At 38.4% G+C, this 25557-nt stretch overlaps 1 protein-coding gene across 2 annotated transcripts in view; it reads left to right on the top strand.

The window, feature by feature from the left end:
- The window catches only part of Pptc7 (protein phosphatase targeting COQ7), a 40716-nt gene extending 15500 nt beyond the window's left edge, over positions 1-25216 (top strand). For both annotated transcript variants that reach the window (XM_046446164.2, XM_046446165.2), the window contains 5 exons: positions 7883-8062; positions 14470-14668; positions 18384-18507; positions 20031-20160; positions 21412-25216. In XM_046446164.2, the coding sequence (XP_046302120.1) occupies positions 7883-8062; positions 14470-14668; positions 18384-18507; positions 20031-20160; positions 21412-21470 (692 nt within the window). In that variant the 3' untranslated portion in view covers positions 21471-25216. The remainder of the gene's footprint in view (positions 1-7882; positions 8063-14469; positions 14669-18383; positions 18508-20030; positions 20161-21411) is intronic.
- Positions 25217-25557: the final 341 nt, after the last annotated feature.

Here is a 25557-nt window from a genome sequence, read left to right as displayed (position 1 = left end):
TGTGCCAAGTCTATAAATTACAAGTTCCCCAAGCCACAGTAGATAATTTCACATTAAGGCTGTGGTATTTAAAGAGAAGAGGTAAAGTTAGAGGAAGAACTTTTTAAAATCGATTTTAAGTTTCTTTGCCCCTGTTTTCTAAGCCTTTTTCACTGCTGTTTAAGGCAAAGAAACTGCTCAGACAGTCCAGAAATTATTTTCTCAAATTAATGAGTGTTCTGGATAATAGAGAGGGGTGTGTCAGAGTGTGTGTGTGTACACTTTAATTTGATTAATTGTTAAGTAATTTCACATTTACTAACTAGTAAATAGTCAGCTATTTTGTTTAGGATTCTAAAACATAAAATTGACCATTTGTTTCCACTCTAATGTTATTTTTTCATCAATTGTCCTGGGGAGTTCCATTTCTTAGGTTTCATTTTAACACATTTTATTATATGATTGAGCCTTTCTTCCTTTCCATCCTTTTAGATTCATTTGAGTTAATTGTTCTGCTTAGAGATTTAAAGGTCTTGACATAGGCTCAGTCTCTGGTGAATCAAAAGATGCAGGTTTCATAGTGATTAACGCAGTACGCTTGCGTTGGGGTAAATACGTCTTGCTTACTAAAGCAGGCAGAACAGAATAATCTATATAATTTCATCTCCACAAAACTGAAATCACTGTTAGTCAAAGCACATTGTACTTCTAAATAACTTGACTGTTGAATATACATTTTTTAATATCCTGCTTTTTTTTAAAAAGAGAGAGAGAATTTTAATATTATTTTTTAGTATTCGGTGGACACAACATCTTTGTATGTGGTACTGAGGATCGAATCCGGGCCGCACGCATGCCAGGCGAGCGTGCTACCGCTTGAGCCACATCCCCAGCCCCTAATATCCTGCTTTTTGTTCCCTGGGATAATCATTTGCAGATACATTTCACAGTCCTGAATCACAGAGGAGCGTTCTTAAGTATCCCAATAGTTGAGGCTTAAAAAATATTAATATAAAGGTGATCTATTCCATTTGGTAGCAAATTGAATTTATCCTCAGGTGTCATTTTTCTCCAGTTTTTAATGCTTCATGTTGTGATCCCTTTAGACAATTAAGGCTCAGTCTGAGAATGCTAGATGGTAGTATTTGAAGAAGAGTCTTAGAATGTAACTAGTTTCTCATTAGAACCTTGCTGCAGAGTGACTCCTGCTATTTCTAAACTCTCGTGATCTAGCCAGATCCTCAGTCAGTTTCTCCTTTGGAGTTTGAGTTCATTATCAAGTATTCATCCTAGCAGATAAGATGTGTTTTACTGACGGAAAAACAATCCCTGTAGAACCAGCTTGTTTCTTTGGAGTGTGAGGCTCCATGTAAAACACTTCAAGATGTAAGGAATAGAGAGGTACTACCTCAGATGCTATGTGCTAAAAATGTTTTTATATAATAAAATTGCTACCGGGCTGCAGACATAGAGGTAGAGTGCTTGTCTCGCATGCACATGGCCCTGGGTTCAATCCCTAGCACCACACACACAAAAAAACAAAAAACAGAAAACTAAGTTTTCTTCATTGATATTTATATTAAAATTGAATTTTAGTATTCTCTGAGCACCACTTTCTTTTAAAAAATGTTTTGTAAGTTATTGTATGTCCGTCTGGAGATGAGTGTAGTAGACAGTGCTTAGTTTAGAAGTCTTTCTCAAGGTGAGCCTTTTGCAGCTACACAGGTCAGTGGCCACGTGTAACTGGGAAGATGGGATTTTAAAAATTCTATGATTTGAGTTTGCTTACCAAACCTTTTTTTCTTCAACCAATTTTCCTAGAACAAAGCTATTAAGTAAAATTATGAAACTAATAAAAAGCTAAGGATTTTTAAAGTACAGCAAAACTTTGATTGATTGATTGATTGATTGGTTGTTAGTTTGAAGTACTAGGGAGCAAATCCAGTGGCGATGCATGCTAGGCTTGCACTCTCTATCACTGATCTACACCCCACCCCTAAAACTTTATTTTCAGATGGTTATATCTATGGCAAAACAAGAACATTGATAATTAGAAAAATAACAATTTGTTGTTACTTAGAATTTTCTTCTCAAAAAGATAACATTTAAATGATAGGAAACATACCAGCATTAGTCTTTTCTCTCTCTTAACTCTTCACTTTTAGAAAGCAGTCTATGACAAACTTAATCACATTCTCTCTAAAAAACTCGTAAATATCGTAAGTATTTGCTATTTGATCATTTCCTACTTCAAAAAAAGCTACATTTCCACTTAAATGATAGAACTAAAGAAATTTTCTGTGCCTTAAGTCTCTTCTTAGCGTTTCACTCAGCTATTTTGGATATGTAACCATGATCTTAATCTAATAATAGTTGTAATTGGATTTTGGGTCAAAGGAAACACTTAAGCTAGATGTGTGCTCACAGAATGTTATTAATGGAGACATAAGATGATTACAGTGAATTAAAGGAAGTAGTTTTTTTTAATATTTATTCTTAAGTTTTAGGTGGTCACAATATCTTTATTTTACATTTATGTGGTGCTGAGGATGGAACCCATGCATCTAGGCGAGCACTTTACCACTGAGCCACAACCCCAGCCCAAAGGAAGTAGTTTCTACATTCATTGCAAACTCTTTATCTTGGCATTCAAGGCCTTTTTAGTTATTAATTCAGCCTGCTTTTTCAGCTTCTCTACCTCTGTAGAGATTATGACATTCTGACAAACTGGATACTTGGCTATTCCTTAAAATTGATCAGTTTATCATATCTACAGTTATAATTTGATGTCTAGAGCAAGATAAAATTCACAAATGAGTTATTTGGCCAGGAATTCTCATTTCTAAGATAAAGTCAGTGCAAGCATACTTGGGCACCCAACCTTAATTACTCTCTATATCCTCCCTGAGCATTTCATCCACCAGTATGGTATCATTTCTCAGATCCAGAGATGTTTGGCCCTGACTTGCTTTGCCAGCTGCAGACTCCGAAGTTTCTGACTTTATAAAGAACACTTCCAGAAAAATATCCTGCTGGCACCTGCAACTCAGTCTTCTAAAGGTGTTTCCAAATCTAACCAATACTCATCCAGCTTCCCCAAATCCAGAAACTTATTGGTATAGGACATATTGAACAGATATCTTTTTAAATTTATTATTTTCTTTGTATTTCTAGTCATTTGTTTATTCTTTTATAAAAATATCATTATTTGTTTATTTTTATGGTGGTGCTGAGGTTCGAACTCAGTGCCTCACATGAGCAAGGCAAGCTCTCTGCCACTAAGCCACAACCCCAGCCCAGTCATTTTCTATTTTGCTTTTTTGATTACCTTCAACCCCAAAAATCTTACAGTTGATACCTGACTTTTGAACCTCTCTCTTCTCCCAACCCATCCTTTACACTTGCTACCAGGATTATTCTTCTGAAATATCAATTGGTTTATATCATTCTACCCAGAAACCTTGATGACTTTCTATTGTCCACAATAGGAATGTAAGATAAATTACATAGGTCATCTTAAGTTTCCTAGAAGTTACATTTTAAAAGTAACATGAAACTGATGCAGAAATTTTATTATATTTGTTTTATACTCAACATAGTAAGATATTGTCCAATTTTTTGTTGGTGGTACTAAGTTTTTGGAATCCAGAGTGCATTTTATACCTAACAGCAAGCATATCTCAGTCCACACCAGACATGCTTCACATTCAAATAGCTAGCAGCTCCCTGTTCAACAGTACAGGTCTATAGCATAAACTCTGAGGTTTTTGGACTGACATTCTAGGCTCTCTCCAACATCAGCCGCTGCCCTGCATTTTTCAGTGCCTACTGGCTTACTCATACCCCAGCCATACCTAGTTGCCTGCCATTCTTTGCTTCTCATTACCCTCCCTGCCTGTGGAAATCTGACCAACCCTCCAGGGCCTGCTAAATGCCACTTCTCATGGTGTCCTGATGGCCCTCACCACATTGTGTGTGTGTGTGTGTGTGTGTGTGTGTGTGTGTGTGGTGCTGGAGATTAGAACCCAGGGCCTTGTGCATACAAGGCAGGCAGTCTACCAACTGAGTTATACCCCCAGTTTTCACCACTTATTCTTGACACTCCATGGCAGCATTTGTGGGAGCCATTAGTTTGGTTCCTATGCAAGTAGTCAAGCACCCCACTAGGAGGGGAGCAGCTCAGGCAAGCTAGGTCTGTTTGCTCTTAGTGATATTCTTTTGCTGTTGGACAGGTGCTGTGCTGACATCTTTGGGATCTTAAGCAGTCTGTCAACAGTTATTTTATATTGCCTTTGAAGTGTATTGTGAATGAAATTTCCTTTACATCTGATCATTTCTACTGTTTAAAAAATGTTCTTGCTCTTTGTGGACTAGAACTTTTGCTTATGCAACAGAGGACATGTTAATTTCTGGATAGAACTAACTGCCAAATACGGATAAAACTAGATTTCAAATGTATGTGTGCTGTAGGTTATTCTGGCTTTCACCAGATTCTGATCCTGAATAGGATTCTTTCGATTATATTACTTGTTTTTTGTACGTAAATTGCAGATGTATACTAAGGCTTTTTTCCCCATATATATATATTTTTTTTTTTTTTTAATTTTTTAAGTTGTAGTTGGACACAATCCCTTTATTTTATTTATTCATTTTTATGTGGTGCTGAGGATTGAACCCAGGGCTTTGCACATGCTAGACGAGTGCTCTACCACTGAACCACATCCTCAGCCCCTCTCCTGTATCTTTTTTGGAAAGTTTATATACCTTTTGAGTTTCTGTTCTCCTAAAGAGATTTAACCAGTGACTTTTTGCCTGGGATCCTTTGCCTGTGTAAAAAGCAAACAGGTGCCTGAAAGGTTGTGCTCTATTCTGGGAGAAATCTGATTAGGGCTGTGTCAGGTCAGATTCAACCTGCTGACAGATTATTTAGCGAGTGCCAAGATTGACTCTAAATGCTATCTCAGATTTTAATGGTTTTCTTGTGAAGGGCATTTGTAGATGAAATCAAATTGTATTTAAAGTTAATTGTGACTGTTGGACTAGAGACTGCGTAAGAAGAAATTATTCCCTTGAGCAGGCAGTAGTCAGAAAAGAATGATTCATCAGATGATGTTACAAGGACTATAATTGAATTCCTTGTTTTAACATAAGTTATTGTATTTTAAATTGTGGTGAAATCTTAACCCCAGTAAAGCAAAAATTCCTCAAAAGAACTTTCTAGTATATTACCTTAAGATCTTTTACTAGTTGGCCCAAATCTCCATACAAGTACTTGAAAAACAAAGTAAAATATGATATATTTTCCTGGTGTTGTAGATTTCTAGACATCCCTGATGCTGTTCTTTCCCTTACTTCTTCTAGTCCCTAGTCCACTGTGCATTTCTTGGATCCCAAATGTCTGCAAGCCTTTCTCTGTCCAGGAGTCAGGTGGAAACTGATTGCGTACGGTCCCTCTTAAGGCCCTCCTCCTTCTGTTCTTACTCCATACAGCACTCAGAAGGATTTTTCTTTTTTAAACTTTATTATCATTGTTATTATTTAAATTTCATATTGTGGAAAGTTTTAAATATATATCAAAGTAGAGAGATGAGTGTATCTCTCATCCAGCTCCAACAATGATCCATTCATGGCCAGGCTTGTCTCATCTACTCCTCCATCACCCACAGCCCTGTGGAGTTATTTGAAACAAATCCTAGCTTCATGTCATTTAATCAGCTAGTTTGTAATTGCCCCAAAGTGAAATTTCGCCTACTGGTTGGCCACATAAGGTGGGGAAGGTTGGTAATAAGTTCTTTGCCACCCTATTTTTCATCTTCCAGTTCTGGTTCCTCTTTTTCAGGATGTGTTCCATTTTTTGTTTGATAATTGCTATCACCAGAAAAATTAGCTTTGTGTTTCATGTTAAGCAACTTTTTTTTTTTTTAAAGAGAGAGAGAATTTATTTATTTTTCAGTTTTCAGTGGACACAACATCTCCACTTTTTATCTCTATGTGGTGCTGAGGATCGAACCCCATGCCACCGCTTGAGCCACATCCCCAGCCCTCATATTAAGCAACTTTTGTACCAAATGCACTCTTTAAAAATGTATGTGAAGCCAGGCACCATGGCGCACTCCTGTAATCTCAATGTCTCGGGAGGCTGAGGCAGGAGAATCTCGAGTTCAAAGCCAGCCTCAGCAACAGTGAGGCACTAAGCAACTCAGTAAGACCCTGTCTCTAAATAAAATACAAAAAGGCTGGGGATGTAGCTCAATGGTCAAGTACCCCTGAGTTCAATCCCAAGTACTCCCACTCCCATTAAAAAAAAAAAAAAGACGTATATGAAAGTTGCATGTACAAAAAATGTTTTTATGGTTAAGGAGTTTTGTGCTCACGGAGTCTTAAAAATGTTTCAAATTCCTGTGGAGAGGGGCCAGGGTTTTGGCTCAGTGATAGAGCGCTTGCTGAGCATGTGTGAGGCACTGGATTCGACCCTGGCATCACATTAAAAAATAATAATAAACAAAGGTATTATGTCCATCTACAACTAAAAAAATTTTTTAAATAAATAATAAATAAATAAATTCCTGTGGAGGGTGTAACATAGTAATAGAGCACAAGAAAATTCTAATTCTTTTTTAAGTTTTAAAAAAGAAAATCAGAGGTACTCATGGTAAAAATAAAATTCAAACAATACCAAATGCTATGAAATAAAGACAGATATTTTCCTTTTGTTCATTGATTGCGTTCACTTCCTTATTTCCAAAACAACTGTTATTAATATTTCTTACAGATCCTTCCAGGAAAAAAAAAAACCACTTAAAGCCTTAATAATATGTATGTTTGACGTATTCTCTCAGTTCCCTTGAATTTAGTAGGCAAGAATTGATTTTAATGTCGAGAAGAATAACTAGCTTAGTGTTTTGCAAGGGGTTGAAGAGGAGATTATATGATACCAACTTTGATGTTTTATTGATGTCCTTGAACACTAGTTTCCTCACATTGGTTATACAGCGATGTGTATACATACAGCAATCCTAGTGTCAGTTGTATTCTGCTGCCCTCCCTATCCTCCCCTCCCCTCCCCCCCTCACCTCTCTCTACCCATTCTACTGTGACACTTATCTCTCTTTTTTTTTTCTTCCCTTCCCCCTCACTCTTATTTTTTCATCCTAAGTTTTCAAAAGCACATTTTAGTGTGGACCAGATACATTTCAAGTGTTCCACAGGCACTTGAAATGGTAATGGCTGTTGTGTGGGACAGCATAGTGGTGTCTCTGAAGGAGGAAGAAAGGGTGTAGAATTCTGTTTTCCTTCCTTCCTTCCTTCCGGCTGGCGTTAGTGGTGTCTCTGAAAAAGGAAGAAAGGGTGTAAAATTTGGTTTTGTTTTTTCTTTTTTTTTTTAAATTTCACAGTTATTGACCACTGTCAATAACTGCTTTTTGGGTGTGTATGTTTTTTTAAATTGTTGTTTGTGGTTTTTTGTCTTTGGTGCTAGAGATTAATTGAATGCTGTACCACTAAGCTATACCCAAGCCCTGCTTTTGGTATTCTTAGTGATTGCCAGCTCTGATTCAATTGTATTATCACTAGCGTCAGCACTTTTAAAATATCAGTTTTTGTTCTTATAAAATCAACAGTACTTACAACTCAAGGTAATCCTGCTGAAATTGAATTCCTGCCAGGTAGGCATTGCCACCCTGTGGTAACTCAAAAGTTTATTCATCAATATATGAAAGACCAAATTTTAAACAGAGAATGTGATTTAGGAATATTAGTATATAAAAACGTTAAACTTGAGCACTTTATTCTGAATTTGGAGTAAGCATGTACTAGTGCATAGTAAAATTAATTGTTAGGAGAAGATGGAGTGATAGTTCCTAAGAAATTGGTGATGATATTCTTTAAATGTAATTTATTTTAGGGGTCGCAGATGGTGTCGGAGGATGGAGAGACTATGGAGTTGACCCATCTCAGTTCTCAGGGACTTTAATGCGAACCTGTGAACGTTTGGTAAAAGAAGGAAGGTTTGTACCAAGTAATCCCATTGGAATTCTCACCACAAGCTACTGTGAGCTGCTGCAAAATAAAGTACCTTTGCTTGGTAAGTAGATACCCTTTGTGTTACCTCTTTAAAGAGTCATTATATGGTTAAAAGTAAAATCAAGAGAGTGATTTACCAGTCTAACTTCGTTCTAAGGCTCTTCCTACTAGGCAGAGTTTGATAAAGAATCTTTGGTTTAACCAAAATTCAGAATACTGCTTGAAGGGAGTGTAAAAAGGTTTAGCAACATTGGAAAACAATTTGGTATTATCAAATAAAATTAATCATGAATGTACAGTATGCCCCAGCAATTCTTTTAGGTATTTATGATAGATGTGAGAAACTCCTGTGCAACTGTATTCCAAGAGCTAGATACAGGGATGTTCTAGTACCATTGTTGTTAATAGCAGAAAATTGGAAACAGCCTAAAAATGCATCAGTAGTAGAAAGATGCATTGTGAAAAGGAACAACTTAAAGCTGCTTGCAGTACTCAGAAACACATTGTGAAGGTTAAAGAGGACTTTGCAAATTACCACCTGACAGTTCTATTCCATGTATTTCATGTACAGAAACACAAAAAGTTAGAACTGTATTGTTCATGGATTCTAAAATAAGGCAAAAGAAGAAAGAAAAGCAAGAGATTATAAAATTTAAAATATAATTCTGTCCTAGGAAGGAAGAAAGGGTCTAGGATCTGGCCTGCAGAGTTCAGGTGATTGCCTGTGGGGAGTGGAAGTTGTAGAACCTCCAGGCTACTAACATTTGATTAGTCCATGAAATAGTTTGGCACAAATTAGATCCCTGTTAACCTTATATTAGGAAACAGACACCTCTCGTTTGATTATCTAGTATGCTAATGTAGTATCTTTTGGCCAGCTTTCTGCATTTGTTTGTTAAATGGTTTCCTGGGAACTTAGCCTTTGGAGCATGTTTTCAGAAAGGGTGTTATTAAGTTTCTGTTAATTGCCAGCACTTTGTGGTTATTAGAAGACCTCCCACCCAGTCACCATCCACACTTAAAATCAGGCTCTGTTCAGTGTTTCTGAAGATTGCCATGTTGTTGTAGAATTTGCCTTCAGTTTAAATCCTTTTTAGGGAGGGTTCCTTTTAATCACTCTGCCATCTTCAGTGTTCTCCATGCTGTGCTTAAATAGCTTGTTTTCCTTCTAACTGAAGAGAAATCATGTCTTGCAGTTTCAATATATACTGCTTTTCTTAATATCTCTTGTTTTGAACATGCAATCTGGAAAATGCTTGGCACAGCAAAACATTGTAGATTTATTTCCAGTATTTCTTTGTCAATTTGCTATATGACTTTGGGCAAAGCATTTAACTGTGACCCATTGCCTTCAAAGTTTAAATGGAGAGAGAGAGAGAACGCCCAGACAGAAATTCCAGGGGGCTGCTGACTCCTATGTTCCTATGAGTGCCTCTGCTGGCACCTTCCCACCCCCACCCCCATCCTTCATTTTGATTTGTGACAGCCAATTACAAAACAGCTATCTTGTTTTGTTTTTTATATTTTTGTTAAAATTTTTTTTAATATAGTTGTAGATGGACAGAATGCCTTTGTTTCTTTTTATTTGGTGCTAAGGATCAAACCCAGTGCCTCACACATGCTAGGCAAGTGCTCTGCCACTGAGCTATCTTGTTTGCCCCAGCCCCTATCTTGTTTTTCTTTTTCTTCTTCTTTTTTTTTTTTTTTTTTTTTGTACTTTAAAAGCTTTGGGGCGGACTGGGGTTGTGGCTCAGGTCTGGGGTTGTAGCTCAGTGGTAGAGCACTTGCCTAGCATGTGTGAGGCACTGGGTTCAAGCCTCAGCACCGCATGTAAATAAATAAATAAATAAAAATAAAGGTTCATCGACAACTAAAAAAAAACCATGAAGCCCTGGGCACCTGCTCTTTTTTAAAAAAAAAAGAAGAAGCTTGAAGCTTTGGGGCACTGTGGCGTACATCTGTCATCCCAGAGGCTGAGGTAGGAGAATCACGAGTTCAAAGCCAGCTTTAGCAACAGCAAGGCACTAAGCAACTCAATGAGACCCTGTCTCTAAATAAAATACAAAGAAGGGCTGGGGATGTGGCTCAGTGGTCAAGTGCCCCTGAGGTCAATCCCTGATACCCACCCGCTCCCCCCAAAAAAAGCTTTGAGATTTTGCAGGTCTTTTTTCCTACCTCTGCTTCTCTTCCTGTTTACCTTCATATAACATGGAGATAATAGTCAAATAAATTTTGAGGACATTTTTTAAGTGGTTTACCTACATTGAATATTGTGATTATTTTTTTCTCCTAAAAGATGCATTGAAATAGCCCTTTGTTGTCATTTTTGTCATCGTCGTTGTCATCGTTCCCCCCCCCCCAATCTCTGGGCTATTTGTAACTAAACTCAAGCAAATTTTGGCAAAGACCAGCTGCTGAGCTTTGCTAAAACTCAGATGTACTTGTAAATAGTGACAATTACAATATTAATAATTTTTTTTAAAAAAATCCAGCAATTGCTTAAAAGCCTACAAAATAAACCCAACATAAAGAGCAAGCCAGTGGCTGAATCACTTATTTATCTGAATTTCTAGCTGCTTTGGGGCTGGGTTGGCATCACAGGCTATTGGTTGTACTTCCTCAGAAAACTTAAGTACATATGCAGAGATCTCAAGAAGCCAATGTATCTGAAGAATTTGAGGGGTCAGTCCTAATAAGGTTATCCCTTTCTCTGCTGCACAAAGGCTTAGTAGTAGATTACACAATAAGGGCTGAGTGATAAAAATATTTCTATTTTAGCCTGAGGGATTTGCCTGAGTGCCTGTCTGTGGGTCAATTGTCTGAACATCCAGCACTCATTCTCAGCTCCTCCTTTTTTTGCATTTTTTTCCCTTGCTTGTTTCTCTCCAAACACACAAGAAGATAAGCTCTTCTCCCAATATTAGGCTGTTGAGGAGGCAAAGGAGAAGTATACACTGCAAACCTGCAAGACTGAGTTTGGGTTTGTTGCTGTTGCTTCAAATACTATAAAGCTCCATTGCTCAGGAGGACTTATTTTAACCTCTAGGACTACTGCCATGGGGGTAGCAAAAAGCCTGTTTTTGTCAGTGAGTCAACATCAGTCCTTCCTGCAGTAAAATTTCCAAGACTATGCTACTCTTCCGTCATTTTTCATTCTTAGGATCTAATTCCATCAACCTTCAGAAGATCTTTTTTGTGGCATTCTACTACTGTTAAATAGTTTTTGTTAATCAGCCTTAGGAAGGAAAACAAATCGGTGATCTTGCTCTACTATAAGCTACAGAGTAGGTTTTGACAATACTTTTAATTAGTTACAACACCCTTTTTTTTTTCTTTGACATTTAAGGGATAGGGACTTGTGGTCTAACAGTAATGTCAGTTTAGTTCCAACACATGTACTATAAATAACAAGGAAATAGAATTTCTGAACATTAGGATGAGAAGCATGCTTATATTTAAGTTGTTTACATTGTTATATATTTTCATTTAAGACATTATTAACAAAAATTAGATACCCATAATACCACTAAGAAAATTTAAGATTATAATGATTATGCTCAAATCTTTTTCTTCACATTTATGCAAAGAATAATAGTAAATGCAGTTGAGTTTACTTTATGCTTACAAAGCCCCATGAAGTAGGTACAAAGGAACTTTGTTCCCCATTCGGTTAGGAAGAAACAAGCCTACAGAGAACAGGTGGCTTGCCCATGGGCACACAGCTAGAAGACGATGGCATACTGGGATTTCACACAGCTGGTTCCACAGCCTGTTTGCTTTGTTTTGCTCTTTAACTGTGATTTTAGTAGTTTAGACTTTGCCTACTGCTGCATTTTGTTTTTTAATTTACTTATAGTAAGTTTCACTCTTTGATGGAGTTCTTTAAATTTCCCTTTTTTTAAAGGAAACTTTAATACTAGTTTATAATCTACTTATTTTACCTAACTTACCTAATCTTTCCTTTCCACATTTATATTTTAAAAATATTTTTTTTTTAAAGAGAGAATTTTAATATTTATTTTTTAGTTTTTGGTGGACACAACATCTTTGTTTGTGTGTGGTGCTGAGAATCGAACCCGGGCCGCACGCATGCCAAGCGAGCGCGCTACCGCTTGAGCCACATCCCCAGCCCCTTAAAAATATTTTTAGTTGTAGATGGACACAATATCTTTATTTTATTTATTTTAATGTGGTGCTGAGGATTGAATCCAGTGTCTCATGCGTGCTAGGCAAGCACTCTACCATTGAGCTACAACCCAGCCCCTCCTTTCCATGTATATTTCTTTAACAATTTTAATGGTTATCAAATAGGTTTCTGTTTTAAGTGTTGACATGACTTAACTAATTTTAATCCTTTGAGACAACTCTATAAGGTAGTTACTGTCATTCATATTTTTGTAAATGAGGATACTAAAGCATGGAAAGGTTAAGTAATTTGCTCCAGGTCACATAACTAGTAAGTGGCAGAGCTAGGATTCAGATGCAGGCTGGCTAAATCTAGAATCTGTGTTCCTTTAAGTATTACATGATGGCATATAGCCTTGCATTATGTGAGTGTACTGTAACTTAAGCAGTCTCTTAATTTTAGATATTTAGTTTATTTCCAGTTATTTCTTAATCGTTGTCCCCCGCCTGCCTCGCCCCCCCCCCCATACACACACACAAGACAGGGTCTTGCTAAATTTTCTTTTTTTTTTTTTTTCTTGCTAAATTTTCAAGAATGGCCTCAATTTTTTAGACTGATTCAACAGGATGGTGGTTAGGATGTTTCTAACCCAAGCCAGGATTTGTAAACATGAATTTTCTAAGGTGAAATAAAAACAAACAAAACTCTCCAAAAAAAAAAAGAATGGCCTCAAACTTGAAATATTCCTGCCTCAGCCTCCTAAGTAGCTGGGATTACATGTGCCGTGTGCTCCTCTAATTCTTTCTGATCCTAAACATTGTTTTTTGTACTTAAGTTTTACTTGCATCTCCTACTATTTTCTTGGGATACATTCTCACAGATGAAATTGCTCAATCAAAGAACATATACTTTTGTGTGTGTGTGTGTGTGTGAGAGAGAGATAGTGCTAGGAATCAAACCCAGGGCCTTGTGCATGCAAGGCAAGCACTCTACCAATTGAGCTACATACATCCCCATCCCAGAACATGTACATTTTTTAAAAAATATTTTTTTTAGTTGTAGATGGACACAATATCTTTATTTATATGTGGTGCTGAGGATTGAATCAATGCCACACACGTGCAAGGCAGGTGCTCTACCACTGAGCTACAGTCCCAGCCCAAACATGTACATTTTTCAGGGCTGTATTGCCCGCAGAAAGGTGGTTTAATTTTATTCTTTACCATCACAGAATAAGAGTGATCATGTTCCCTGCACTTGGGCCAGTACTATGCAATACCTTCTTTTAACTCTTATTAAGCTAATGTACTGATGAGCTGATCATTTTTTCAAATGTTACAGACCATTTACATTTATTTTTTGGTGAGCTGCATGTTTTTCTGGTAGAGATAGGTCTAGGTTTAACTTGTAGTAATTGAAAGTGGTCCTTTCTAGTTGTACCGTCAGCCTTTTGGTCTGAGGAGGGATAAGACTCTGTGTGCAACAGAAGTAAACAGAGCTCTGTGGGAACTGCTTGGAATGTGGCCTCTTCCCATCAAACGCTAGTCTCTGTAAAGTGAACAGGTTGATTCTACAAGCTTACCTCTGAAAATTGGTCTTGTTACTTCATAGTGTGTTATTAGTTTTCAATAGAAATTCTTCATGACTGCAACAGATGGAAATCTGGTTTAAAATTGTTATGTGCCCTGTCTTAAATGTTAGTGCATTTTGTGAAGAAGGCTTCCTGAGTGACTCATGAGAAGTGTTGGGAAAGTGTAACATTTTGATTCTGGCATTTGAATATTAAAACTTAATAACAACATCCATTTGAGCATTTGGCATAGATTATAGATAGCACTAGTGAAATGAAATGATGTGATTAAATACCAGTCATTGTTTTCTTTGCCTATCTCTGCGAAAGGAAGAATGAAGATCCTCAGTGACCCATCTACTGTGTATAATGGAATCTGTTCTTTTTTGTTGTGGTGGTTGTGGTGGTGGGGTGGAACCCAGGGCCTGATGCATGCTAAGCAAGCACTCTGCCACCGAGCTAAACTCCCATCCTATAATCCATTCTTTTCCCACCACGTTGACCCTGATCAGATTATTAGTTGACATTTGTGGGGGTGTAGAGCATAACTAAAACAAATCCTGGGCTAGCGGCATAGCTCAGGAATAGAGCACTTGGCTACCATGCATGAGGCCCTAGATTTAGTTCCCCACACTACAGAAAGAAAGAAAAAGAAACCCTATTTAGGCAAGGCATTCAAATTATGACATGTTATTCTTTGGAGTTCTGTGATAAAAATGTGTATGTAGAGACCCTAGGGAAAGAAAATAAATGATATCCATTTTGTTTCCAGGTAGCAGCACTGCCTGCATCGTGGTGCTGGACAGAACTAGCCACCGCTTACACACAGCGAACCTGGGTGACTCAGGCTTTCTGGTTGTCAGGGGCGGTGAAGTTGTGCACCGATCAGATGAGCAGCAGCATTACTTCAACACTCCGTTCCAGCTCTCAATTGCTCCCCCAGAAGCCGAGGGAGTCGTGTTAAGTGACAGGTAATCTCCCCTCAGCCGTTACATTTGAATAGGATATTTCTCACCCACAGGTTCCCTCCCACACCTTGTATACAGTAGGGAACAGGCATTTTCCTATGAAAAAGAAGCCTCAGAATGCTTTCATAATGAGGACCTTCTAGTTGGACTTTGAAAGGTATTTTGTTTGAACTAGTTACAACAGTCAACTTGAATTCCGATAGTCAATAATTTGACAAGACTATGAAGTATTTCAGGTATCAATTTTTAATACCAACATGCATTAGTACATGCAGTTTGTCTGTTAATTTGTGTTAGAAAAATGAGTCATTAGTCATTGTTCATACATGCCACTGCCTGTACAAGGTTTTGCGTATATTGTTAGGGAAGCTTATAGACAGACATAATGTTGTATCTGTCAGAATAACTTCCTCATTCTCAGGCCTTCTTATATGCATCCAGTAGAACTGCAGGAAACAGTCAGAAGTGGTCTTGTCCTGCATGTTGTCTATGATAATGTCATTGAGGTGTTCTCTTTTCCTTTCTGACATCTTCTCTCTGTTCATGTTTAAATTGTTAATACCTTCCTATACAGTTAGAATTTTTTTTGAGTTAACTTTCACATCTTTTCGTAGGTTGAAGTAAGGTTAAGACAGTCTCAGGTTTCACTGTGTTAACAAACTTGTAGGATCTGGCACAAACACTGGCACTTCATAAATAGGTAATGAACCTTTTGTAAACATAGAACCATTCTACCAAGTGCCTTTTTGTTAGTTGTTTTTTTTTTTTCCTATTCACTAGCTCTTATTTAACCAGATCTTAAGTCCAAATTAAGATAAAATGATTATTTCTGCCATTTTCAAATATGAAAAGAACACATTATATAATTAGGTATTTGATGTTGCCCATTTAAAATGTCTGTTGCAGACTTCTAGAGAATGGGAAGTACTTTTTACCTTCAGATTTTGGCAGATTACCATAATTAGAAGAATATTCTTCAATTGTCTATAATACACAGTGATATTAGTTTTATTGGAGTGTGGAGACCTCAGAGCCTCCAGCGCCTCAGTAGATGCCAAGTTCAGCTAATAGTTTTTGGAGAATGGCACTTTAACTCTCCTTTATTTGCTGCTGCTTATTCTGGCTTTTGAGTGCTGGAGCAGCCCTGCTGGATCACACATGCTATCCTTGGGACACCCTGGTTAGAGCCGCACTCTGCCGGCTTGCCAGCAAGGTGAAGGTGGCTTCCCCTGGAGCCCAGAGATAGCCTGCTAGCATGTGATTGCAGCTCATGTTTCAATGCAGTCAAAAGTTCCCAGCGGCACAGTATGTTCAATCAAAATGGGCAGAACTGCTGCTGGCGGAACACCAAGCTCATGGGTGGGAGTATTAACAGAGGACAGATTGTCCAATGGGAGCAAGTCTCTCACAGGCAGAATAGCAAAGGCCACTCCTGGGGAAAGAAAAACCTCAGCATAAAATAGAGCATCAGTGCCAACCTGGTCATTAATCTACACTTCTAGAACCTGATTGGTTTTCAAAGACTGAGCAGATGAGTGTCTTGCATAGGAATCAACCTGGTTTCCAGTAGTTTTACAAGTGTGTGTGTTTCCTATCTACTGCATGTATCTCTTTAGTTATTGGGCACTCTTTCCATAAAATAGTATTTTAGTCTTAACTTAGAGGTTTTCCTTTAGTGACTGTTTTTACAGAATATTTGTTACATAAATGTGTAAGTTTTCCCTACAAAAGCACATTGCAGAACTTTAGAAGTGCCAGTTCTTTCCTCAGTCAAGCAAAGAATGGACCAAAAATGTTTTGAGTGCACTCTGTGTAAATCCTAGGTGTGCACTGATTTTTATGTCTTTACATATTCTGTAACATCATTTATGTAAGTATAGGGGTTTTTCTGTTCAAGCTCAGGTGCCTTGGTTCTGGCCACTCCCATCTGGGTCAGGGCCTTTGAGTTTTTTTCCTGGTATCTATTCCCTAATTACAGGTTAAGGCAGATTATTAAACATCTCATCTTTCCCTCTCCTTGGAAGCCCTGAAGTGGTAAAGGTGGAGAAGAGGGTGAGAATCAGCCTCAAAGGCCCACCTGGGGTTCTCTCCCTTTTTTTTTTTTGGACCAGAGATTGAACTTGGGCACTCATCCACTGAGTCACATCCCCACATCACTGAGGTGCTTGGTACCTCGATATTGCTGAGGCTGGCTTTGAACTTGTGATCCTCCTGTCTCAGCCTCCTGAGTTGCTGGGATTACAGGTGTGCACCACTGTGACCAGCTTCTCTCCCATTCTCTTTTTTTTTTTTTTTTTTTTTTTTAACTTTTATTGAAAATGCTTCTGTGAATAAGATGAAAAGGGCTGATTTACATTTCCCATTGGCTTCTTTTTCCTTTTTTGGTGGTGCTGGGAATTGAACCCAGGGCCTTATACATGCGAGGCTAGCACTCTACCAACTGAGCTATATTCCCAGCCCCCTTCTCTCCCATTCTTATGTCTGTTTTCATCACACATTGTGATGAGAAAGATCTCCTACGTGTGTGTATGTGTGTGTGTGTGTTATTCCTTACTTTGTTTGGCACTAGGGATTGACTGGGGCACTTTACCACTGAGCTACCTACCCAGCCCTTTTATTTTTTGAGACAGGACATCTCTTAAGTTGTTTAAGGCCTCAGCCTTCTGAGTCACTGGAATGACAAGCGTGCACCACTGTGTCTGGCTTTCCATCTGTTTTTTAAAAGCTGTGCACAAAAAATTTAGTGAACAACTTCCTCCTGTCTGTCCCCAGCCACACATTCTCTAGAAGCAGCCACTGTTTCTTTGACTGTCTTCACATTGTTTCTCTGTATTTCGGAGTCTCTACATCTGTGGGTCTCCTCCCTTTTTTTTTCTTTTTGTTACAGAAACAATTGCATATGCTACACACTGTCTGTGCCATGCTTTCTTCCCTTAACAACATCTTGAAGAGTTTTTTCCTCAGTTTGACATACTTTGTTTCTCTGATCATTTGTTCATTCGGTCATTTAACAGATGTTTCTTGAAGATGTACATGCCAGTCGTACTCATAAATACCAGAGCACTTTGTGACCACTGGGAGACATACAGTCCTTACTGTGCCAGAACCACTGCAGGTGTCTGGAATTCTTAGAGATAGGCACGCTCTTCTCCCTGGGTGCCCAGCATCCCACCCTGACTAATGCAGCATCCTGAGAGTGTGTACAGGGGAACTGACAAGTGCAAGTGAGTAAGAGAGGATGGAATTTGGTACTGAAGAAATAGGAAGTGAAGAGTCACTTCCCCAAGGTCATAGAGCAGAGCGTGTTAGGTCTGACTCAGAAGAGAAGGCGTCCTCCTCTTAATCCACGTGCAACTAATCAGCAGACTCAGTTTTTCTGTTGGTTTCAGTTAACCCATTAAGTCCCCAGTTTTTGGTTCTACAAACATAATTATTTCAAAGTTACCATAAATGGTTTATTTATTGCTCAACTAAGTTTTTTAGGTATACCACATCTGGAACAATGGGACTAACTGGGTTAAACTTTGGAAACTTACATCAGAGTTTGTTTTCCCATTAATTTTTCTTAAAGTTAGGAATTTCAGAATGACTTTTTTTTTTTTTTATTGACTCCATTTTAAAAGCCTCATTGCATTATAAATGATGCCTGTAGGATCCTTTGAATTATATCATCTCTAAAAGGCTTCCTTAACTTTACCCTACCCTGTCCTTGCTACAGCCCGGATGCTGCTGATAGCACATCTTTCGACGTCCAGTTAGGAGACATTATCCTGACGGCGACAGATGGACTCTTTGACAATATGCCTGATTATATGATCCTTCAAGAGCTAAAAAAATTAAAGGTAATTAACTCAAAGGTTAGCCTCTGGAAAGTGGCCCTCTCTGGATAGCTGAGTTTTATTGAGTCATTTATGTTGTCTCAGTAGTTTTGGAAAGGACTATTTTGTGAACTTTAGGAAAATAATATTTCTAGTATTCCAAGCAATTATAAAAATTATAAATGGAAATATTCACAAGAGAACTTAAGGGAATAAGAGGCTTCTTACCCAAGCATTTAGTGGAGTGGTTAAAGTAGGAAAAGTCCAGATGAGGACATTTCCTGTTTGTATTTTAATGGTGTTGACTACTGGTTGTCTTTTTCTCTTTTTATTCTTATAATACACCCAGCAGGTGTTGAGACTGGGAAAGACAGGAAATAGCCATCCCAAACCAGCCAAGGAAAGCAGGCAGCTAGGAGCCTTGATGTGATCTGAGCTGTCAGCAGTGGTGAACAATTCAGGCTTCTCCCATACAGAGGGCAGGAAGTGAAAACAGGCTGTCCCTATTCTCCTGGCTTTGTAAAAACTCTGGGAAAAATTAATCTTTTCTAAGCTCTTACCTCTAACTATTGTGACTTTGAGTAGACTTCTTCAATTATTAAGCAATAGTTTCCTCACCTATAAAATGGGGAGTAATAAAGGTCCTGTCTACAGGGTTACTGGGACAATTACCCAGACCAGGTGAAGGGAATCCTTAGCATCATACCATGTTTGTGTGTGCAGTAACTGTTAGGTGCTTACCTGTCATGGGCACTGTGCTCTGTGAACAGAAATCATGCTAAAGCTTAGGTTCTAGTAGGGGAGAGCAGGTAATACGAAGAAGGGAATGTTGGTGGTAAATAGTAATGATGCACAACAGGATGAGGGAATGGAGGGTCACTACTTCAGATAAATTGGTCAGGGAAATCCTCTTGGAGGAGGTGACATTAAAGCAGAGACCTATTATTTCTGTTAGACTGAAATGCTTTAGCCCTTTGAATGTTACAGATGAAATGGACCTTGTTTTCCCATCGCAATTTTGCAGATGAGGAAGTTGAAAACAGCAAAGACAAGGGTATGGCTTAAGGTTACACAGCTAGGCAAGAGTCTTTCGTCATGATATAAAACCCTGAAGATATTTTCAGTAGTACAACTGGTGACTTACTTGGAGAGCAAACTATAGTTGGCCGGGATGCATTCCCAAGCAGGGAGACTTTTGAAGTCATCATGAAAATGCTATCAGGATCCACTTTTCAGTCCATCCCATTTTAACAAGAATACCTTAAAATTTTCAAATGGGGAAGCAAAAATGGAAACCTAAACTTGAGGGCCAGATACCATCCCAGCAAAGGACTTTGTAAGAGATGTGCAGGAAATACCAATAGGCTCAGCATGTTAATCAGAGCATCACATTCACTGTCTTCTCTGACCAGAATAAAACTTACATGGTAGAAAATTAGATAAATGTTACTGTCTTTAAAAAGTGATGTCTGCAAGAAGCATACTTGCATGCAGAAGTCATGTGAGGTGTTATGGTTAAAAATAACTCTCTTATCCTTTCATATCAGAACTCAAATTATGAGAGTATACAACAGACAGCAAGGAGCATTGCTGAGCAAGCTCACGAGCTGGCCTATGATCCAAATTATATGTCACCCTTCGCACAGTTTGCATGTGACAACGGATTGAATGTGAGAGGTAAGCATTCTTTGGGAATGTCATAAGGACTAACTGTGGGAGCTTTCTGGCTGTGGGTGAGACTGTGTCAGTGTCCTCTCCTAGCTTTGAGCCTGTGCCTTTGAGCACAAGCAAATGTACGTCCTGTGTCCTCCCACTGGGTGCCCTTCAGAGCTGAACTTTATCGTCTACAGCAGCCAATGGAACCTGAAGCCCTTTATTGCCACCACTGCACTGCTTGGAACTGAGCCCTAGAGGCCTCTGAGCTCTGCCTGGAGGGCCTGTGCATTCCGAACAGTTTAACATTCTGCCCTTCACGTGTCTGACATTTCTCTTCTCCCTTCTTCTGGCTCTGTGGGACGCGTTGACAGTATTTGCCTGCCAAATTGCCAGAGCGGATTTTGAAAAGGGAAGCAATGTGAAACTGCCCTTGACTGAAGAGTCCTTCTATCTACTGCATGCTGTGACTTTGGGAGCAGGCCAGTTTTGGAGCTGGGATGACATGTTGGTGCTAGCATATCAGAGCTAGTGGAATTGGTCAGGCTCTTGCTGATGTAATATTATGACATGTAGAGCATTTCTTAGCCCTCCAGGAAATGTTAAAATAGGAGAAAACACACACACACACACGCACACATGCCATAGCAGTTTGGCAGATTAGAGTACAAGGCTATTCCTAGTTTAAAAGCATTGGGTATGTTTGTCCAAATTAGGGTTGTGGTAGAAGCATGTAACTTTCTTGTCAGGCTGAAGTTACTGTAACAGATTTTGTCTTTACTGTGATGATGTAAACAGAAGATGTGGTGGCCGTGTTCATAGAGCTCCTGTTGTAAAAGAGCACGGGAGATTTTTTTTTTTAAGCTTCAATTAAATTATGTGAAATTTCTTGAGTGTTTTCTGTTTAACTGTTTCTCTTTATCAAATACTTTTTTCTTTTTTCTGTGAGGGCTTATTAATAAGCCAAACAGGCCTGAAATGCAAGCATTTGACTAGGGATTGAACCCAGGGGCCCTTGACCACTGAGCCACATTCCCAGCCCTTTTTTGTATTTTATTTGGAGATAGGGTTTCACTAAGTTGAGTTGCTTAGGGTCTCACTAAGTTGCTGAGGCTGGCTTTGAACTCATGATCCTTCTGCCTCCGCCTCCGAAGCTCCTGAAATTATAAGTGTGCGTCACCACACCCAGCACTAGTACTTACTTAAGACCACAGTTTTGAGTGATTTTTTTTTTTCCTCTTAAAATGTACTGATCAGTTTTCATTCTTGTTTTAGGTGGAAAGCCAGATGACATCACCGTCCTTCTTTCCATAGTGGCCGAGTATACAGACTGACTCACCGAGCTGTCGACTCCTGCCTTTCCTTTCTTTGTCCCAATTTCCCTGCCATGTGTGCTGATCCTGCTGGCAGGACCACGTTTCTTTGCCACTGATTTCAATGGCCAGTGATGTAAGCCTTTTGCCTGTCTTTTTGAGACCCATTGAGATCTTTGTTGAGAACCACTACTGTCATTCACTAGCTCATGTCTGCTGGCAACAGTTGAAGAGAAGCAAGATTTGAAGATCAGCCTTAATTCTCGTGGAGGTTTTCAAAGGCTATTACTTTTCAAAAGCAGTTGAAGTATTGAGAATGGGTAATGTTGGTAAAGAGAATTCAAAATTACAGTGTGTTAAAGGGATTTTAAGTCTGACAAGTCATAAATTATGATACGTCTGCTAGAAAACATACATTATTCATCAAAAGAAATGTCACATGTTTTCCACAGGCACCATCTTGGTTATGGTGATCGGGTGTGGCTTTATGTTTTCATTATAAACTCCTATTTTCCAGGAGCTCATAAATATGCTCTGGGTTATAAGATCTTGATCCCAGAAGCTTTTTTGTTACACATTGGAAGAAAAAAGTAATTATTTTAGTTCTATGGATGCAAATATTTTGTGCTTTTAAAAGATGCTTAATTGTGTTCCCGTGATTAAAGTTTTGGCAGTTTATTAATTAGTCCAAATCACAGGCTGGTTGCCTGATATCCGGGGGAAGGGGGTATCCTTACCAAAATTTTTTAATGGAAATGCTACTCAAGATTGCAAAAGTCCTTAAAGCCTAGAAACTTAGTGCTATGGCTGGAATTCCCCCCGCTGTCTGCCAGGTGCCCTGGGTGGGCTCTCTGGGCCCCAGGCTGACAGGTTGAGAATGGACAGCTGTAGCTGGGTTTTTGCTGGCTCACAGTCGTGCTGCCCATGGAGCCCTCAGACCTTCCCCTAGGAGCCTTGCTTTTGCAGAGCATGCACCGAATCACTGCGTCCACCAGGCAAGAGCACGTGTGCAATGGCAGCAGCACAGAGCCCACAGAGAAAACTCCTAGTGATGATCTGACTTTTGCAATTGCCCCAAACAGAAATGTAGGGGTTTCTGAATCAAGCTTAATGTTTACAGTTTCCGAATAGCCATTTTGCAGTGTATAGTTTCCTTATAAATAACTACCCTGAATTTGGTTTCCCATTACCTGCAGGCTCAAACTTATTTTTAAGGTTTATGTACAAGTTGACTGCTGTAAAGATATATATTTTTGAGTCAGTTTTTTCCTTCATTAACTTGGTGGTAGAAAAATATATATACTTAGAAATCCTTAAATTAAAGCCATGTTTTATATATACGTCAGGTAACATTGGTGTATAGATGAGAATGCAATTAAACCTGACGAGAATCTACTTGAGGAGAACACAGAAAGTTTTTTCTCGAGAGGAGATACTGACTCCCTGGTTTATTGCATTAAAACTTACGTTTGAGGTTACCTCAACTTGTTTTAAAAGATTTTGTTTTGTGAATTTGTACTGTATATTTGAGTAACTGTCAAGCTTTTGTTTTATTTAAAATTGTTTAACATGTACCATGTACATGTCATTACTATATTTCAATGCATCATGCTTGTAACAGGCATTTCATTTATAATAAGAATGAGTTATTCATTTGTAAGCCGTTCAATAATTTATCTACTATTCCTTAATTGGCATAATGTTAGATACCTATTTTGAATCACCTTTAATTAAGTGTCAGAATGCCTTAACTACCCTAACTTGACAAAACAGAATTCTTTGGTAGAGAAGATAGAGGGCGGGTGGGATGTGGAGGGAGACTGTTTAAATAAGGAGGAACTATCATGCTCTGCTAGAATATGGACACATATGTGGCAAGCGGGGTATTTATTTTGCACAAACTCTTTGCAGTCTCTGGGTATTTTAAAAAGTAAAGAAAGTTGCATCCTGAAGGTGTTGGTTAAAAGGAATACATTCAAACTAGGATTGATGACTTCAACTCTTTTGTTTGGGTTTGTAATTACTTTTGGTCAGAAGTATGTAGCCTTATGATCTGGATATAATTTTCCAATGCCTCCATTTACTTCCTGGTAGGAGCAGTAACGGTCAGGTTATTGGCTTTTCTCTGCTCTCATTTTAACCCATCAAACAATCTTTGTAAAGCTAGATTGGTGGTGTTTTATACAACTCGTTTAATCAACTTACTTTTTTTGAGAAATGATTGTTAGAAACTGTCAATGTGGTTGTTCCAGTGACACTGAAAATAATGGGGCAAGAATTCATGGTGGAATTGACTTTGGACCTGGCTTGTAGTTTAGTACATAAAATACCCTGTTTTCTTCTTTCCCCTGTCCTTTTTGTGTTATGCACTGCATTTTATGACTGCTAGGGGTCAGGGCGAGTGCTGCTTAGCAAGTAACTCTCCTCCTCTCACTGGTCAGAGGCTGTGTGGGACCCAGAATAGAATTCTCCGAGTCTTACACCCAAGCTTCCAGGGGTGTGGCTGAGCTATACCACTTGTTGGGTCTAATTCTGAACCTGATGTGTGTGTGTGTGAACTGTATTTTAAATCAAGCAGTGTAAACACACACACACACACACACATACACACACACACACAATTTGCCTCATGTAGTGGACTTTTATAACAAAAGAAAAAATTTGGATTTCTAATTTACAAATGGCAAATTATTTATCCCTCTCTGGATGCACCAAAGACCAGTAAAGTTTATAGCTTTTCCATCTATATTTATAAAGCAATACTGTATTATAAAAATCAATATTTTTATCACATGCTTGAAATTTTTATTTTGTTCTGTTTTAAAATGTGCACTCAACATATCAGAACCTTGTTTCTTCCTATGAACTTAAGCTGCCTGCGCACAAAAAACAAACTTTTTTTTTTTTTAACCAAATGGAGATGAAGTAGATGAGAGTCCATAGGCTCTTAAAAACTGGAAGAAGAAATGAGGGGGGGAAAAAACAAGTTGTCCCAAATTATTATACTCACATGGTTGATGGGTACTAACTCCTAAAGAAATCCATTCCAGGTATGCATGTCTGGGGTTTGGGCTGTGTCTAGAGTAGAAAAAACACGATTTTGAGCTTTGCAGATGGGAGTGTCCTCTCCTGTCAGCTGCGTTTGTTCTGGATAGAGAGTAACCCGAAGATGAAAACCACCTTCAGTACCACCAACCTACTACATCATGTAACAAGGCAGGAATTGTGAGAATTTACTGAGTCAGTTTTGAGTGTTCTGGAGATGGTCAGTAAGATTGGCGAGAACTGTGAATGTTTGTACCTCTGGATAAGTTCATGGTTCCTTGTCACCTTAATATGAGCTATCTTTGATAGAAGCTACAAAATTCAGTTGGAAACTGAATCACATTTTTATATTTAACAAATTTTACAATACCAGAAAAAAACAAAATCTGCTTATAAAACAAAATACAAAGCAGAAAACATTTGGATTCTATTTATTTATTAAAAGAAAATTAAATGAAATTGAACTTCTCAACTAAAAATGTCCACGTCAGAATTTAACTGTTAGCAGGTAGTTTGTGGCAAAGATGGCTAAATAATGAAGCAAATTTGAATATGTGTATACTAATAAGCTGCTTTTTTTCTGTTGAGACTATCATTCTTTGTCTTACCCAAGAGGCAATTACCTGAATTGGATGTCTGAAATATAACTTATGCAGGAATAGTTCTGTAAATACATTTAAATAAACTGTAAAGATATTTAATAAATATAGTATTTATACTAATCTGTGTACTTCTTTTGGTTTGAATGGTAATTAAACAAGGCACCAGCCCTTAACATTGTCCAAGCTCTCCATTTCCAGGCCTCTTAGCCTTCAGTGAATCTGCACTTTGTGGCTGTGCATATCTGTCCTTCACAATACTTTAATTGCCATAGCTCATTCTCATCCACTGCTTTACTACATCCGTTAGCTCCCTCCAAACTCATCAAAATGGACTCATAACTGAATGTGAATACAGAGGTTTTCTCTGCTGAGGCTTTGCACCTCCTAAATGGTACAGAGTGAAATTACAAAAAAACAAACAAACAAAACCTGGTGTGTGTATTCTTGGCACACTATCAAAA

Source organism: Marmota monax, unplaced genomic scaffold, assembly GCF_021218885.2.
Source record: "Marmota monax isolate L192 unplaced genomic scaffold, Marmota_monax_Labrador192_F-V1.1 WCK01_AAM20220418_F8-fsc00092, whole genome shotgun sequence".
NCBI classification, from domain to species: domain Eukaryota; kingdom Metazoa; phylum Chordata; class Mammalia; order Rodentia; family Sciuridae; genus Marmota; species Marmota monax.
This window is presented reverse-complemented; position numbering and strand designations above follow the sequence as displayed.